The sequence below is a fragment of the Onychomys torridus genome, chromosome 5 (assembly GCF_903995425.1).
Source record: "Onychomys torridus chromosome 5, mOncTor1.1, whole genome shotgun sequence".
NCBI classification, from domain to species: Eukaryota; Metazoa; Chordata; class Mammalia; order Rodentia; family Cricetidae; genus Onychomys; species Onychomys torridus.
Window position 1 is genome coordinate 104,421,575 of NC_050447.1, and position 18,992 is coordinate 104,440,566.

The 18,992-nt window shown below is 43.8% G+C and overlaps 1 protein-coding gene across 2 annotated transcripts in view; it reads left to right on the plus strand.

Annotated features, from left to right (window-relative positions):
- Positions 1-17,197, plus strand: part of Dusp22 (dual specificity phosphatase 22) — a 60,333-nt gene extending 43,136 nt beyond the window's left edge. Inside the window, exons 5-8 of one of the 2 annotated variants that reach the window (XM_036187818.1) lie at positions 10,891-10,965; positions 13,748-13,919; positions 14,697-14,769; positions 16,664-17,197. In XM_036187818.1, coding sequence (XP_036043711.1) covers positions 10,891-10,965; positions 13,748-13,919; positions 14,697-14,769; positions 16,664-16,710 — 367 coding nt within the window. In that variant the 3' untranslated portion in view covers positions 16,711-17,197. Of the gene's footprint in view, positions 1-10,890; positions 10,966-13,747; positions 13,920-14,696 lie in introns of both variants that reach the window. The other variant, XM_036187817.1, reaches the window with a different exon arrangement.
- The last annotated feature ends 1,795 nt before the right edge of the window (positions 17,198-18,992 follow it).

Consider the following 18,992-nt stretch of genomic DNA (forward strand, 5'->3'; position numbering starts at 1 on the left):
GGTGAAGTTTTGTTTATCTGCTGCCAGTGAAGGTGGTTGAGTGTCTTCATCTCTTTTCTGTTCCTATAACAGAACATCGGAGACTGGGTAATTCATACAGAAAACAAGTAAGTTTTATCTCACAGTTCAGGAGCTTGAAGTCCAAGATTGAGTGGCCACATCTGTTGAGAGACTTGAACTACTTCCTAATATTGTGGTGGAAAGACGAAAGGAGTGAGCGAGTGTGTAGGGAGATAGAAGCCTCCTTGAGTGGCAAGTGCTTAAGACATTCATAAAGGCTCTACGTAGGCCCGTGACCCAGATACTTGATACCTGGCCTGTCTCCCAGAACTGCAAGATTTAGGAATGAAGGGTCCAGTAAACACATGAGGGGGAGAGGCATTCAGACTATAACAGTGAGTGTGATTCCATGATAGAAGCAGTTGGAATGCTTGCCTCAGGATGATCTAACTCATTTAGGGTTTCCTGTCTTTACTACTCACTAAATAAATTTGAGGAGTTCACAATGAACCTTCCCTTTCTACATCACCAACTAATATGGATGGATCAGTATCTTTTTTATTTAAATTTATTTATTTTTAACATAGATCTTTTTTAGAAAAGTTTTATTTATTTTAATATTATATGTATGGGTATTTTGCCTGTTTGTATGTCTGTATACCAGGTACATGCAGTGCCCACAGGCTAGAAAGATGGTTTTGAATCCCATGGAACTAGAGTTGTTAGCTGTCTTGTAGGCACTGGAAATTGAACCCTGGTCTTTTAGAAGATAAGCCGGTCCTCTAACCACTGAGCAATCTCTCCAACCACTAGATGAATATTCTTAATGTTTTGGGTAAACAAAAAAGCAAGAGAAAACTTGAGTGGTTTGTAAAACTTGCTATTGGTAACTCAGACACTTATTAACAGGCAGTCTTCCATCTGACCACATTAGCTCTGATGCTTGTCCCGTCTTCAGTGACAGACCAAGTCCTGGAAGTCTGTACTACTCACTCTTTGAAACTTAGATGCCAGTTTTTAAAATGATTCTCGACTTTGGATGAAATGCTTTATGTCCTAAATCTTGGACTGGGGACACACTCTGTGGTAGAATGCTTACCCCCAGCCGGTAAGATAAAGATGAAATATTTCTTTCTCTGCAAAGCCCTGAACAGCAGGAATTCCGGCTGGCTCTGCTTAGTAAGAAGTGTGTGACCTTTGACACTTCAGTCACCTGATAGTTGCTGTGAACTGCAGGAAAGTTGGTTTTCTGTCTTGGCCTTAATCCTGGAGAATCTCCCCCATCTGACCTTCCATGAACTTAAAATGCAGAAACCTGGTTTGAGATAACATTAGCTCAAAATTTTAGCTCAGTTCCCCCAGCCACCTAGCCTGCCCAAGTCAGGAAATATAAAAGTTCAAGTTCTTCGTGTCCCAATAACCTCACAACCCTAGTGTGGTATGTTTTGCATGATGTTGTCGTAATAGAGATATGCTAGAGTGGGTGTTGAGTGCACACTGTGCATGTGTGTGTCAAGTGGCCCATGCTGGGGCTTAGTACATACAGGTTTGGAAGCCCGTTTGCGTTTGTTTTCTCTATGGGTTCTCTAAAGCAAGTCATTTTAACCTCATTTAATAATCTGTCCATCTCCTTGGAGACTTAGAGTATTGAAATGATTATGAAATTGGGTATTTTGTTAATTCTTTAGTGTTTGTAAAATAAGGTTGTATTCTCTCTGTATTCAAGTAAGGAATGCTAATGCATTTTGAAAGTAGATGCTTAGATATGTATTCACTTGCATTTGCTTATTCTGTTTTTTATTACACATTAAGTTGGTAGTTGTAATCAGACAGCACTGAATTGATAATTCTTCCCTCCTTTTCTGTGAAGTCTGAAGGAATTCTGACATAGGCTCTGGACCCCATAGCATTACATCATTACAGCAGTCTCTAGTGTTCATGGCTTCAGAGCCAAGCAGGTGTCTGTGTTTCTTGAGGGCTTTGGAGAGGTGAGCATGAGCACTACACAGCTCTGTAGGGCATCAGGGAACACCCTGGTCTTAGCTCGCTTCCTTGTCATTTTGTCCATGTATAGCTGATACTGTCTGTGTTCCCATTTTTCTTCCATTTGCTTTTTTTCTACTTCTATTGCTAATGGACAGTTCTTCAAGATCAGAAGTAAGTGAGCCTTTGCACCACTGTAGCTGTGCTTCCAGATGGTTCTTGAGGTCTTTGCATTCCTTAGTGATCCTCTCCTGCTCCTAGGATAGATGGAGAACTCTAGAAAGGTATAATCACTGTTTGCTGCAATATCCATTGTTCTACTCAAGCAAGAGTCTTCTGGTCTGAGACTGTCCTTGTTACTCTTGAGTTAAACTGGTGTGTGTGTGTGTGTGTGTGTGTGTGTGTGTGTGTGTGTGTGTGTGTGAGAGAGAGAGAGAGAGAGAGAGAGAGAGAGAGAGAGAGAGAGAGAGAGAGAAATGATGCCATGTTAAAGGGTAAAGAGATGTTTTTGTTTTCTTGGGGGGGTGGTTTTTTTTGGTTGGTTGGTTGATTGGTTGGTTTGTTTTTGTTTGTTTTGTTTTTGTTTTTGTTTTTGTTTTTGTTTTTTTGAGACAGGGTTTCTCTGTGTAGCTTTGTGCCTTTCCTGGATCTCGCTCTGTAGACCAGGCTGGCCTCGAACTCACAAAGATCCGCCTGCCTCTGCCTCCCACTGCCCAGCTCTTGGTTTTTTCGTTTTTTGTTTTTGTTTTTGTTTTTGTTTTTTGGCCAGAGCTGAGGACCAAACCCAGGGCCTGCTAAATCCCCAACTCCCCTCTTGTTTGTTTTTTAAACTATCTTTTTAAATTAATATATTTAGCAAAATGAAAAGTATGGTATACACATCCTCCAGCTCTTATTTAATGGGGACAGTTCCTGAGGCATAAAGTTTGGGAGTCACTGTTTGAAGTGTGAGTTGTCTGTGTTTAATGCTGGGGGGGGGGGTGCCTTCATAGTTCTAGCTGAGAGATGAGCAGGGGAGCCTGGGGTATCTGGACCAATTTGGCCCCAGGAAGAATATCCCAGCATGGAGTGCTCAACCCCTTTGCTTTAAAAAGGAGGGGGGACCATAGGGTGCTTGACTTTGCTGGGATTTTCTCTACACACACTTGGATTCAATTGAAGAGGAGAAACATCATATATGTCTGTGGCCTTTGCTGGCAGCACAACCTCATTTGATAGCACTGGCCTTGAAGTAAGACCCACCACCATTCCAGGTGGCCAGGTCACTGAACTCCAACTCCAGTAACCAAGTGCTGAACCTAAGTACTGTGTCACATCACACTAGTGACCATGCATCTAAGATCATGGGTCTTAGAGCAGCAAGAAGTCTCCACATCAGAGTGTCATGTGGTATGGCTTACAAGCTCCATCCACCATCTTTTATTGAATTCTCAGAAGTTCAGCAAGGCCCATCCGGTCACTCAGCCTCTGAAATGGAGAGGAGTGGTTGAGGTACTGGTCAGTGAGAAGTAAGAGCACGATTTGTACTCACTAGGCTCCCTGCTTAATCCACATGAAGAACATCTCTCCACCAGAGCTTCCCACAGCCCCTGCAGTGTTCTCTTAGGGCTATTGGCCCTGTTGGGTGAGTCTCCTACACCTGTAGGCATGCTTCCTTCTGCATGTAACACAGACAAGCCTGTAACAAACCTCTGTATGGAAGTAAAGGTTCACTGCCAACCAGATGAAGAGCACAAAGAGGGAACTGTGTTCATGGAAACAGCATGTGGTGGGATGGTACTACAGAGCTGGGCTTCTGCCTCAGACTGCAGTTGAAATTCAAGAACCCAGACTGTGGGTATTTCCCACTGTGGAGGAGGGTGTTTAAAGACCAGAGCTTGGATTTATGTCATTTTTCCCTGGAAATAACCCACACACACACCTCTGTCTGCCTCACCCAGTTTTAAACCAGAGCAGCATTGGGCCAGCCCACCTCCTGGTCTTTCTTGTAAAAGGCATTTCTAGGAATATCTGCCTGGCTTGGCTTTGTGCCTGATTTTTGTATCTGAGTCAAGTCTCATGGTGGAGTTCTACATCATTTCTCTGGGCATCATTGTGCACTTAGACTGAGACAGTTGGTGTCTCCATTACAGATGCCTGCCCTGGAGCTCTATAGTCCTTACCCCCAGCATAGTGGTGGCCATTAACAGAGCATCCTGTATGCCATCTTTGATTTAGCACCTATCACATGCAGACATGCAAACCAAAGGAGGGAAAGGCTATTTGGGGGAATAGGTGGTGCCACCTCCCAAGGCCTTTCAAGGCTCCTTTACACTATTGTGGGCTTGGTTACATGTTTGAGTATTGCTCAGCCCAAGTGTAGCAAGGTTGACTCTTGAATCAAAGTTCTACCTCACAGTACATAGGAAGCCTGACTTCATAATGCATGAGTTTGTGACCTGCAGGTGTGAGAAAAAAATTTAAGAAGTTGCTCCCAGGGAGGTCTCAGTAGAGGAATTGGCCTGCCCTCTTAGCAAGATCTTAATGAGGCTGTAGACTAACCGCTTCCTGAGGAATTCGAGTCCTGTGTGCACTCAGAGGATCTCTGCTGGCTTTGCACCACTGTGCTCACTGTAGAACATTCTGAGGGAATCTGTGGCTTCTTCCTTCATCTGGGTGGCACTCATTCATTGCTTTCTGGTTTTTCTTTTGTGGCTCTATTCCTGCTTGTAGACCAGTGAATCCCAATCAGAAAGGAGCCCACCAAAAGGTAGGACCTGTAGCTGGGAGATGGACTCCTGCACATTCCTGACAACTACAGTGTGAACAGCCCGATGGACAAAGGAATGTGTGTTGTTTTTACTCTTTTGCAGGGGCCTGCCACCCAGCTCCCAAAGAAATCACACAGGGGCTTATTCTTAATTATGAATGCCCTGCCTTAGCTTGACTTGTTTCTTGCCAGCTTTTCTTAACTTAAATTAGCCCATCTACCTTTTACCTCTGGGCTAATCCCAATTTCTTACTTCTGTAAATCTTACCCTTACTCTGTTGCTTGTTGTGTATCTGGGTGGCTGGCCCCTGATGTCCTCCTCCTTCTCTGGCTACTCCTCCCTTCTTTCCCAGATTTCTCCTTCTGTTTGTCTTCTCTGCCTGCCAGCCCCACTCATTTCTCTTTCCTGCCTCACTCTTGGCCTTTCAGCTCTTTATTAAACCAACAGATGTTTTAGACAGGCACAGTAACACAGCTTCACAGAGCTAAACAAAAGTAACACACCTTAAAATAATATTCTACAACAAATGTGCCATCTGGCCATCCCCTGATGTTCAGGTGGTCTGAAGGACTTTAGAGTCTGGATAGCCTGTCAAGTCTGAGGTCTGGAATCCATATCCTGTTGACTGAAAGGAGGATGGACACCTCTGTATAAGCCATGAGGCAGATTGCAGCTTAGTAGCTTGGATCTTTGCCTTGGTTGGGATTTTATTGCTGTAATAAAATACCATGACCAGAAGCAACTCGGGGAGGAAAGGGTTGATGTCATCTTACAGCTTGTACATCATCCTGGGAAGTCAGGCCAGAACTGATGCAGAGGTCATGGAGGAACATAGCTTACTGTCTTGTTCCTCATGGCTTGCTCAGCCTACTTTTGTATAACACACAGGACTACCTGCCCAGAGGTGGCACTGGCCAATCTGGTGAGGACATTGTCTCATTTGAGGTTCCCTTTTCCAAAATGATTCTAGCCTGTGTCAAGTTGGCATAAAACTAGCCATCACAGGACACTTCTGACCTAAGTGAGGTGGCTTGGGCCTTTTTAATTCCTGAATTAGACTCTGATATGAGAGTCCATTTGGCTGTAAGTAGACTGTCTCTGATGGTGTCTCAGGGGAGGTGATGTGGAGAAACCTGAGTGTGGTACTCCTAGGGCTGCCAGCAAAGCTCTGATAGCCTGTGAGAACCTGGCTTCCCATTCTGCACTTGACCCTGGAGTTCTATGCTTCTACTACAGATCTTAGCATGACTTTTGTAGCTCTCTGGTTGGAGGTTAGACAGAGCACATTTCTTTGCTCAGAAAGAGAGACTTTTGCAGAAATCCTCTCCCTTGGCTTTCTTGTTCTTTCTCTGGCCACAGCTGGTAGAAACAGAGTATCCTCAGAACCTGAGCACTTTGCTGTTCAGAACTAAATCAGTGTACCTAATCTGTTTTGTTATGGTGTCAGAGCTGTGTCAGGGATGTCCTGGTCAGCTCCAGGTACCTGATTTGGCTTGTAGCTTGGGAGGCTCTACCCTTCTGTTCAGCCCTCCAACACATGCACCATGCCTAAAGACACCTTTCCCACCAGCTGTCAGATTGCTCCTCCACCTGCCCTTCCCACCTGATCATGCACTGGACTTCTGAGCACTAATGTTGCTGGGTGTACGGTTTTAGCAAGGACATATTTGTGCCTGCTTTGGGCTGTTTGAGAACAATGCTGCAGTTCTCTGAGCCCTGTGTTTATATCTAGGAGTCTTTTCCCTGGGAAATTATCAGAAACTGGTCTGCTATGCCATGCCATGCCATGCCAGAGACTTCTATGGCAGTCTGGTGTCCTTAGGTTGGTATACTTGGAATCTCCACTGCTGTGACTCATGTAGTTATTGGCAGGCATAGGTATGTGCATTGTATGTACATTCATCTCATTAAAAATGTTTCTTGTCTTTCTAAATTGCTGCTTCTGAAAATGGTCTGGCAGATTTTCCAGGCCTGTAGCCAAAATGGATGCCAGGGGTGCTGAGAAACATTAGGTGACTGTCCAGACTGCTGGCTGTCTCTGTCAGTTCTTGCAAATTTTCAGAAGTTGCATACTTGCGCTTCTTGTTTACTCAGGTAATATTATTTCCCAGGTCCTGATGGGGTTGAAGACTAGGTAGTTACAGTTATAATCCTCTTGTATCTAACTAAGAACATTTAGAGTTAGAATCGCCAGGATAGGACACTATTGGAGTAATCTCTGTAGTTTGCCATTTACGAATGGTCTGGATATTTCTGGACATTTATTATATGTTTCTTGTTTGATGTTGTTCTTTTTGGTTGTATTTCTATTTTTGTTGATGTTATTACCTTTCCCCTCTCCTGGACAATACTTGATAATCAGTCCTATTGTATATAGTTTTGTATTAGGTTAGGACTTCCTTATTTAGACAAAAGGGGAGATTTAGTGGGTACCTGTTCCATTTATGACCTTAAGGTACCAGCCCTAGGGTGTGGCCTCAGGCCTAGCTTAAGACCTGGGGGCACATACACCTCACTCTCTTCTCTCCCTCGTGGGCTTGGACAGTGCAGTGTAGATTGACTCAGGCAGCAGGAGCAGCATGGGACTGGCCATCAGCCTTTCAGGACTCTGTAGTGATTTTGCTTTATCCTGTTTAGTGAGTTGTTCTTCCCAATTGATATCCTAATAAAGTCCCTAATACTCCTACTTGTCTTAGGGTTTCTGTTGCTGTGAAGAGACACTGTGACCACAATAACGCTTATAAAGGAAAATATTTAATTAGGTTGGCTTACAGTTCAGAGGTTTAGTCCATTATCATCATGGCGTGAAGCATGGTGGCATTCAGGCAGACTTGGTGCGGGAGAAGAGAAGGAGCTGAGAGTTCTACATCTTAATCTGCAGGCAACAGGAAGTGAACTCTCACAGTGGACATGGCTTGAGCATATATGAGTCCTTAAAGCCTACATCCACAGTGACACACTTCCTCCAACAAGGGCACACCTCCTAGTGCCACTCCCTATGGGCCAAGCATTCAAACACGTGAGTCTATGGGGGACATACCCATTCAAACTACTATGTTCCACTTCCTGGCCCCCATAGGCTTATAGCAATAACATAATGCAAAATGCATTTAGTTCAACTTCAAAACTCCTCATAGTCTGTAACAGTCTCAAATGTGTTTAAAGTCCAAAGTCTCTTCTGAGACTCATGTAATCTCTTAACTGTAGTCCTTTGAAAATAAAAATAAAAAACAGATCACACTTCTAACATATGATGGCCTAGAATTTACATTACTGTTCCATAATGGAGGAAAGGGAGGATAGTACAGAAATACTGGACCAAAGAAAGACCGAAAACCAGCTGGGCAAACTCCAAACTCTGCATCTCCATGTCTGATGTCAAAGCACTCTTCTGATCTCCAACTCCTTTCAGCTTTGTTGACTGAAACACACTTCTTTCTCCTAGGCTAGATCTACTCCCTGTTAGTAGCTCTCCTTGGCAAGTATCCCATGATTCTGGCATCTCCAACATTTTGAGGTCTCCAAAGCATTCCAGGCTTCACTTTCACAGCTTCACACAATGGCCTCTCTGGGCCTCCATGTAGGGAAACCCCTGCCACATTCCTGGCCTCAGCAGCTTTCCTTAGTTTTGGAGGGAGATTCCATAAACCCTTTCTTCTGTTCTTGACTTTAAAGCTTGCCAAGTTCTGCTGTTTCCTAGGGCTGGAACATGGTCTCCTTGTTCAATTACATCTTCATCAGCTTTCCTTTTTCAGTGGTTTCCTTCACTGCCTAAACTTGGCTGTTCTGCAACTTGCTCTGTGGACAGGCTGGACTGAAAACCGTAAGTCTGTATGCCTCTGTCTCCCGAGTGCTGGAGTTGCAGGCACACACCGCCGTGCCTGCACCTGAGCTGTTCTTTAGTTCCTTTTCACACATCGGACGCTTAGCTGGGTGTGATCTTGCCCTGAGGTCTCCACTCTCTTTATCCCATTTAACATCAGGTTTTCCTTAAATCTGTTTATTTCCATGAACACAGGATTTAACTTCATCCTACTTTCTGGCACTCCTTTTCTCCTCAAATTGTACATTTTATATTTTTTTCCTTTCTCAGCTTGTTCCTTTTCATTATAGATCTTCATAAGAGTGAATGCTAATAACTGTACAGTGGAGTCATTACTAGGCTGTTTTGAGATTTTTCTCTGCCAATGGAATTAATCCAAAACTATTTAACCTCAAGCAGACTTTTCAGACAATGGCAAACAGTAGCCATATACTTCACTAAAATATCACAAGATGGGTCTCTAGGCCATTTACTAAAATTCTGATCCTCTGAAACCTCTTGAGCCAGGTCCCCACAGTTCAAGTCACCCTCAGCACCACTGTCTTCCATTCTTCTTCTAGTATGTCCCATTAGGCCCTACTTAAATTATTCAACTGTTTTTCTAATCCAAACTCCCAAAGTCCACATACTTCAAAACAAAAACACCATCTGGCCTATCACAGCAATACCCCAATCCCTGGTTCTAACTTCTGTCTTGTTTGGGTTTCTATTGCTGTGAAGAGACACCATGACCATAACAACTCATGAAACATAACAAGTGTTTCATAAAGGAAAACATTTAATTGGGGTGGCTTACAGTTTCAGAGGTTTAGTCCATTATCATCATGGTGAGAAGCATGGTGGCATACAAGCAGACTTGGTGCTGGAGATGGAGCTGAGAGTTCTACATCTTAATCTGCAGGTAACAAGAAGTAAACTCTGCACTGGGTGTGGCTTGAGTATATATGAGCCCTCAAAACTTGCTTCCACAATGACATATTTCCTCCAACCAGGCCATACCTATTCCAACAAGGGCACACCTCCTAAATAGTACCATTCCTTATGGGCCAAAGCATTCAACACATGAATCTATAGGCCCGTTCCCGTTCAAACAACCACACTACCTCTTGCCAGCATAACCCCCTGAGTTCTTCTGTAGCAGTAGCCAAATTTCATTTGCCCCATCATTCTGTAAGGAGAATTATTCCTTACAGTTGTCTCGCACCCTGTCATAATCCCTGGAAAATGGCCAGTACTCAGTGTTTATAGAGAAATGAATTGGGCACATAGGCAGCTTTGGGTATTTCAGTGCTTTAGAAACCACCTAAAGGTAAAATACACCTGGTGAAAGGTTCTGGGCCTACACCTCGCAACCTTTACTTGGCCCATGCTCCAGTGCAGATCTTTGTCCATATGGTTCAAGACAGGCATACTGCCCGGGAACCTGATGGTGGATCTCCTGAATAGTTTTATGCTGAATAAATGCCCAGAAAAGAAGTGACCCAAAAGGTAGGGTTAGAAGAACGAACTATATTTGCCATCATTGCAAACTGCAGAGTTTGCAAAGCTTATTGATATCTTAACCATATCTCCTCTGTGAGCCATCATCCTTGCTTTCTAAGTCATGCTTCTAAGGCCACACAGAGTGGCAGAACAGTTGAAACTAAACTCTCCTTTCCCCCAGCTCCAGTGACAAGAATAACCAGGGAGGTCTCTGGAGAGATGATTACAGACAGTGCCTCCAAGCTCTCCAGGGTGTCAGAAATAAGCCAGCTTCTAGGACTTGGGAAGACCGCATAACAGAGATACCTTCCTCATCTGAGCTCTGAGGCTGTATAGTGTCCACAGCCAGTGTGAGGGGCAGGATGAATATAAGAGCTTAAGCAAGAACTCCGTGTATCAGTCAGTAGCAACCCCATATGATTCAGGGGTGACTTGTATATAAATTCTGGAAAATTCTGGTGATTGGAGGCCTTCTAATCCTTAGTATGCCTGTGATCAACTACGGCTGAAGCAGCACTGGTCCCAGTATGGTCTGGCTCTAGATGGGGCAGACTCAACTGTGGATCACAGACCCTTTGTGGTCGAAAGACCCTCGCACAGGGGTCACCTAAGACCATCAGAAAACATAGATATTTACATTATAATTCATAACAGTAGCAGAATTACAGTTATGAAGTAGCATGAAAATAATTTTGTGGTTGGTGGTCACCACAACATGAGGAACTCTTTAAAGGGTCTGCGTTAGGAAAGTTGACAATCATTGTTCTAAGACATCTTAGTAAATCCCAGAAGATGTTTCTTTTCATCAGATGTTAAATAGTAAATGTCACTTCTCACTTTTTTTCTGCATAGGACAAGACATTTTAAAGAAAGTATTAAATTCATTCATGAGTGCCGACTCCAGGGTGAGGGCTGTCTTGTGCACTGGTAGGTATGACTCTTTCTTCATAATGTTGTCATAAGTTTGATTAATAATTGGTGTCTTTTTAACTTAGTTGCTTTTCTAATGCTGTAATAAAATACCATGACCAATGCAACTTACAAAATAAAGCATTTAACTGGGGACTTATGGTTCCAGAAAGTTAAGAGTTCATGACCATCCTGGCAAGGAGCATGGCAGCAGGCTGGCAGGTATACTGCTGGAGCAATAGCTGGAAACTTCTAACTGGATCCACAAGCCTGAGGCAGAGAACTAACTCGAATGGCCTGGGCTTTTGAAACTTTAGAGACCAGACAGAGTCATTGTCATCCCCAGTGACACCTCCACCAACAAGGCCATACTTCCTAATCCTTCTCAAACTGTTCCCAACTGGGGACCAAGAATTTCAATATATGAGCCTATGAGGGCCTTTCTCTATTGGTTGATTAGTTCATGTCCTAACAGCACTGTAGATTCTGCCTCTCCAATGCATACTGTGCTGCTGCCCTGCTCTGTAGTAGTCCTCATTCCTTGTCCTGAAAGAAAACTGACTGGTTTTGCTTTAGGATTTCTAGAGGTTGTTGTCAAGATTAGTAGACACAAAACACTGCCATTACTAGTTTGACATTTTATTAAAACAGTATCTATGTGTCAGCTGGTCCTGTTAGACTCACACAAGACCCCAAGGTGGCCATTCCAAAGCTCTGCTTCCTCCTACCAACTCTGGTAGCAACTGTGGCTGTATAGAGATACATTTCTGTAACACCAAAATAATTCCTTTCCACTTTGAGGTTGGGGCTTTTGTTGTATGTGTTATCCTCTAGTTCTTTAAACTGATCCAAGCAGACTTAGAATTAAATATTTTATTACAGGGACCCACCTTCAGTCTGTTGTCCTTTGTATCATAAATGGAAAGTCAGTGCTCCATATCCATTGGTTCCAAATCCGTGATTTCAACCATGACTCTAAATATCCAGGAAAAGTGTGTCTATACGAAACATGCACGAGTTTTTCTTATCCTTATTTCCTAAACAATATGTGACAACAGCAGCAGCTGTTGAGCTGGCACTTGCATTGTCGTGTGCTTAGTGTCACCTAGAGATGCCTGAAAATGTTTGGGAGTAAATACACAGACAGCCCCAAGTACCCTGCCCTTTATGAGACCTTGAACACCATGGATTCTGGTATCCACAGTGAGCCCTGAGACCAGTGCCCCAGGATCAGAAAGGTCATGTGAACATGCATGCAAACACACACACTGAAAAGAAAGGCAAGCCAGCATACTTAAATGTAGTGTTTGCACCATGCTCTGATTTTCACCTGGTGAGTTCTGGGTATTACCATTGATGTGATAATAATAGCTTGCAACATTTAGAGCCGTGGCTCTGCATAGTTAAAGTGGAGATTGATCATATCTCCTCATCTTGAATGATGTGTGATATTAATTAACTGAAAGTGTAAGTCTTTTGACTGAATAGAAGCAGGTCCTCCCCCTCCAACCCCCACAGCACAAGCAGTGTGAAGTGGTAACTCTTGGTGCTTACGCTGGTGGTGGGCCTGCCAGAATACAGTAGACAGAGAAGCCACATCCAAAAGCTGTGAGCCAGTAGTCCACAAAGCAGAAAAGGACATGAGATGTTTCAGTAGCTTTAAGAATGGTGTTTTGCAGATTTACACAGATTTATGTTTCTATATTAAATAATGTGCAGTATTTTGTTGTTGTTGTTGCTATACTGTTTTAGAAAGCAGGTAGCATAGCCAATACAAGTGGTAATTGTTTCAACCTTCCATTACATTTGGGTTAAAGTGCCTTGGGAGTGCAATTGGAGGCAGTTGATGGAGATTCTGAAACCCCAGAGACTCTCCAGGCTTCTCTTGAATCCATATCAAGAATTGTAGCCTAAGAGGTCATGTTTGTTTAAAATTCCCTTGTAGTTCCTAATAAAAAAGCCTGATGATGAGCTAGTGCTTAAGAAGAGGGTTTATTATTATTGTTAGACTATTCTAGGCCTGATAGTCTAAGTTTAATATATTTGTGTATATCTGAAATTTTTCAGAAAACAAGAACATTCTCTAAGCTTCCCTATGTTTATAGTCATTGATAGAACATTCTGAAGAAGCCCAGTCTTGTGTGTTAATTTATATATGCATTTAAAATTAACCGCTTGACAGGGCCAACCAACCAACCAACCAACCACTGGTGCTTGCAAGTACCCTGGCGATTGCTTTGGAGCATGGAGTGTTCAGTCTGCCCGCCATAATGCTCTGCTTGGTTAGATCAAAACAAATCTAGAAGCCAAGGTTTGGAAAAGGCTTCTGTAGTCCTTTTTGAAGATGGGTACCCAGACCTTGAGGATGCTAGCCAAGTGATCTACCATTGAGCTGCATTCCCAGCCCTTTCATAAGCTTTGAAAGTCATAGACTTGCCCTTTATATATGGTAGCTAATAAAGCCATGAAGCCTTCAGGTTTTGAGTGGAATTGTTGCATAGGGTTGGAAGCCCTAAGCCACTCACTGCGCTGCAATTACATTATTGCCAAGGAAATAGAAAATATCCAGGCTATATCCTATAGAAAAGCTATAGAATATCGGGCTAAAATGCCTCTAGAATGGTTACACTCCAGTAGAGCTGGAGTAGCACAGAGTTCTTGGTATAGTAAGTCCTTGCCTGCTTCCATGAAAACCTCAAGGAAGACAGACTTTCTAGAATGAGGTCCTTTGGATGGGTGGAGTGCTGGGTCTGTAGTTCTCAGACTGTCCTTGTACTATGTAGCTGTCTTGGTTCTGCAGCCTGGCTGGGGTCTCCAGGAGTGTGACCCTGGTGATTGCATACATCATGACTGTCACCGACTTTGGTTGGGAAGATGCCTTGCACACCGTTCGAGCAGGGAGGTCCTGTGCCAACCCCAACCTGGGCTTCCAAAGGCAGCTGCAAGAATTTGAGAAATATGAAGTGCACCAGGTGAGTGGTCTTTAGGGAATTTTTCAGATGTAGACAGACACCCCGGGTATTATGGCGCTTGGAACTAAAAGGCCCACAGAAGTTATCAGGTCCAAGGTTTACCCTCCATCCCTGAGAGTCTTCCTGCGTGTTTGTGCTCCTGTGCGGCAGCTTTGCCGTTGTGCGATGCCTGGTTCTCCATACCAGCGGGTTGCTCTCCCTCTGGGTGTAGTGACCATTTCCTGGTTTGGCCTACTTTCTTCTTATTTTTCTTTTTCACTTTGACTTCACCTCAGCCTTTAAGCTATTAAAGTTATGGTCAACCAGGTGAGAGTGGAAGGGGTATTTCCCATACTAATTATGGGAACTTGAGTATTAGGTTCTTGGCTGGAGTAAACAGGCTCACCTTTCTATGAGATGGTTCTGAATTGCGAACCTTAACTCTTCCTGTTTTCTCCCTGGACTCTTCATCAGTCCTGGCTGTCACAGGCAGATGGCACAAGAACACACTTTTTTCTTGCATCCATTTTAGATTCCTTAGCAGCAGACAGTAACTGACCCAAGTCTGCTAAGTAGATGGATAGTTCAACAGTTTTTCAAGTGTTGAACCCAGATCGTTGAAGAAACAGCTGTTTATCTTGCCTGCCATTGGCTGTCAACTGCAAAGCTGTGGTTGCCTGATGCCCTTGATTCCCATGCTTCCACGTGAAACCTTCACCATTGCTCAAGAAGTGAAAGTCACTGTGAATTCATGTGTGCGTGCGTGTGACATTGGAGATTTGTTTCCAATTTTCCCAGTATCGGCAGTGGCTGAAAGAAGAATATGGAGAAAACCCTTTGCGGGATGCAGAAGAAGCCAAAAGTATTCTGGGTAAATATAAAGAGCAAGGGCGCATGGAGCCCCGGCCTAGCACCAGGCGGTGGAGCAGCTTTTCAGCCCTGTCTCCTCTGACCTACAATAACTACACGACAGAGACCTAACAGAGATCTGGTGTTCTCCTTCCTGCTGAGGGTCTTCTGGGCTGCCTACAGGCTGGTGTGCCTGGTGTGCTGGCTACTGCCTCTGAGGACTACAAAAGGAGATCACAGCAAGGTGGACCACTCAGGGCTCCTTCCCCAGCAACCCTCCCCTGCCCTGCTCAAGGCCTTTTCACTCTGCCCATCTTCACCCAATCTTGGCCTCACCTGAGCTTGCTGTGCCTGGGATGCTGCTGGGCTGCAGTGTATTAACTGTTTGTGTGTAAGAGTGTGCCTATGTGCCTACAAATGTATGCATTATGAAAGAGTATGCATGTGAATGTGTCTCGGCATGTGAGGACTGAATGTTTGTGGTACTGCAAGTTATAAATCCCCTGCTGACAGAATTGGGATGGCCACATTTTTTGTTCAATTCCACGTGGAAGTCATTTGAACTTAGCTTTGCAAAGCTACTCACCAGGTAACAGCCTACACCTGTGATCAGTGAGCACTCAGGGTGTGAGCAGCTGGAAGCAGTGGTGTTTCAGAACCTGAGATAATGCAGAGGAGGGAGAGACAGGGCCCTCCAGAGGAAAGGTGACATAATCCCTACCAAAAATTATGTATGTAGGGACAGGGGAGGGGACTTCTGAGAATTGCCTTGGGCTTGCTAGGTATATCAGACCCTAGCCTCTCTGCTGTCTCAAGACATACTCCACTTGCCAGCCAGTCAGAGCCCTGAGTTCCACTTGGTGCCTGCTTTGTGTGGGACCAGCATCATTTGAGTTCCATGGGGACAAGAAGGACCTGAGCCACAGTAGCCCTACAGCAGAGGTCTAGCCTGCTTCCTGTTTGCTTTTACACACTTCAGCCTCTGGATGGCCTCATGTTGCAGGGACTAAATCTCAGGTTTGTATGTACCTGCAGGAAATGGAAAGAAATAACAGTTATTAAACACCATAGCAGTTTGTGTTTAAAAATGCCTGAGCATTTACTGAGCTCATTGGTGTAGGCTGTGGACTTGATCTTTGACCTCAGCTACCTCATTAGATTGATTTCTCTCTTTCTTATTTAGGCTAGTGGGTTTTTTTTGTTTTGTTTTGTTTTGTTTTGTTTTGTTATCCTTGTCAATTCTGCTTCATAGTTGAAAATGTTAATCATGTTGCTTTTGATTTTGAAACCAAAGAAAAAGACATTTATGTCATTGAGCTATTTAAAATCTTCAGTTTGGGCTTCCATGAGGTTTTCCAGTGGGTCAAACCCCAGATTCTGGCCATGAGAACTCCTCAGCTTGAAGTGTGTGGCAGCAGGCACCTCCAGTCCTTCATGCCAACTCACATTTCTTAAGCCATATGAATGAAAAATATACTCAGCCTCTCCCTAAAAAGATGCTGCAACCAGGTTTTTCTTAATTCCATCACAAAAAGAGCCCCTGGATAAGAAGGGCAATCTTCCTGTGTGTGTAGAGCATGTCAAATTTGAGCCCTTTGGGGCCCAGTGAAAGTGAGATTGCCAATTCTCCACATATGGAGGCCCTGTGTGTGTGTAGTGAGAAAGGTGTCCATGAACTCACATCTCAGCTATAATAGCCTGCCTTTAAAAAGGAGCATAACTGTGCTGGCTGGAGAAGCAGGCAGGAGGCTGCTAGCGTGCTACAGAGCTGAGTGAGGCCCTGGCACCTGAGAGAAAGAGGAAAACAAAGCAGTAGGGCAGTGAAGGAAGCCTGAATGTGTGTGCACACGTGGGAACAGCTCCTTAGATTCCCAACTGTCTTAACTTTTGTTGCCAGTAACGTTCTTTCTCCACAGCCGCCCCGGGAATTCTGAAGTACTGGGCCTTTCTCAGAAGACTGTAATGTACCTGAAGTTTCTGAAATAATGCAAAGTTCAGTCTGGTGCTGCCTAAAAGAAAAGTGGCATGGTGTTTATTTTTAAGTGTCCAGTAGTAATTTGTAAACTTGTTTGCCTTTTAAATTGAATGCATGTATAATCATGTTGGAATACATTAAGAACTATGGAGATTCTGAAGCAAGAGAAAATATCTTTGCCTTAACTCCACTGCTGTGGTTGTTCCTTCGACCCAATGGATGCTTGCAGAATAATCTCAAGAGCTCTATCACACTACTTGTTCTGTTTTGTAATAGTAACTACTTGTTATGAACACTACCCAAGGAGGAAAGCTGGCACCTAGGAAGTGTGTAGTGTGAACTCTACCCTCCCGTTAAGTTCTCCAGCCCAAGATACATCTCTCAGTGTGTGTGTTTTACCCATGGTTCTTGTTCTCCATGGTAGAATTACCAAAAGCTACTCACATTCATTAATAAAGAGCAAGTCAACCAAGTCTAACATCATGTGCAATGTATTCTTACGTGACATGTGAAGGTCATGTCTGTTTCTCTGTGAAGGATCACAGTGCACCTGGTCTTCGCCCAGAAGACATATTTCCCTCCAGAAGGCAGATAGCACATGTTAAGAAGGGCACATAAAGCTGGGCGGTGGTGGCACATGCCTTTAATTCCATCACTTGGGAGGCAGAACCAGGCAGATCTCTGTGAGTTCAAGGCTAGCCTGATCTACAGAGTGAGATCCAGGACAGGCTCCAAAGCTACACAGAGAAACTCTGTCTCAAAAAAGGGGGTGTGGGGGCATGTAACACACTGATGACTAAAAGATAAATGTCTTAGGGTTGGTGGGGCTGGAGGTGTAGCTCAGAGTAAAGCCCTTACCTTCTGTCTTTTATCTCCAGCACCAAAAAGAAAGCCTCATCATTTGTGAGTGTGAATCTTCAGAATGAAGATTGAGTTTTGGTCCTCTGGGCTTAGTGTATGTACCACAGGGATACACTGTTCAGGCAGTCCACAAACTCATTACAAATCCATTTTCACTTTTTAAAATGAAGGAACTTAAAACTCGCTTACAGAGAAATTTAAGGCCAGCCACTAAATTCTCCTTGTCTAAATCTGGTGAGGGTTAGCTTAGAGGAAAGGCAGATGATATGGAGAGCCTTGGACTTGTCTCCCAAACCAGCTGTGAGACTAGGGGACACTGAGGCAGCAGAAGCCAGGCCCCATCACCATCTCATGAGAACTGTTGTGCCTACATAGGGTAAGAAAGCACCGCAGGAAAACAAATTCTTTGGCCACAAACTCAGTCCACCTGAGCCAATACCACTTGTAGCCTGATGTCCCTTCCTGCCTATTTCTCACCATGTAACCACATCTGATGCTCACACCCACCACTCCTACACTTTCTAAACTTAGAAAAGGAAACATTTCACTCGCTGAAGGCTCAGACCTGAAGCCTGCACCCACCCAGGTAAGTTCCTGGGTAGCGGTTATCTTTTGTCTGTAAGCTCCCTGTTTAGGATGGCATTGATGTGGTTAGACTATAGGCCCAAGCACCTTCTCTTCCTGACCAAACCAAGTACTTGTAGGTCGTACAAGATAGTGAAGATGAGACCTGGGATCTGCACACAGACTGGGGACTTTGACTTGTAAGATTAGGTGGCTCGTGGTCCAGTGCAGTTCTCCGGCTAGTTTTCTGCAAACACAGATCTATTGCAGCCTGTAACTTAGCTTAGCATCACTATCCACAAGGGGAAACATGTGGCTGAAGTTTTCTCCGGTCCTGCACAGCCCCACAGACCCCACAGCTGCTTATAAAATAATCATTCAGAAGCTTATATTAATTAAAACTACTTAGATATTAGCTCAGGCCTACCACTGACCAGCTCTTACATCTAAACTCAGCTCATTTCTGTTAATCTCTATGTTGCCACATGTTCCGGCTTTACCTGTGTGCCATTACATGCTGCTCCCTGGACGGTGGGCTGACATCTCCTGACTCAGCCTTTCTTTTCCCAGAATTCTCCTTGTCTGCTTATCCTACCTATACCTCCTGCCTTGCTACTGGCCAATCAGCATTTTATTAAACCAGTCTACAAAAGCATTATTCCACAGCATTTCCTCTTTTCTGTTTAATTAAAAAGGAAAGTTTTAACTTTAACATAATAAAATTATATATAACCAAAAGTTATCAAGCAAGAATTAGTTACAATATCTAGTCTATATTTGGCAAATTCAAAGAAAATATCCTATATTTGTGAGTCTAATGTTTCATATCTAACTTATCTTTTATC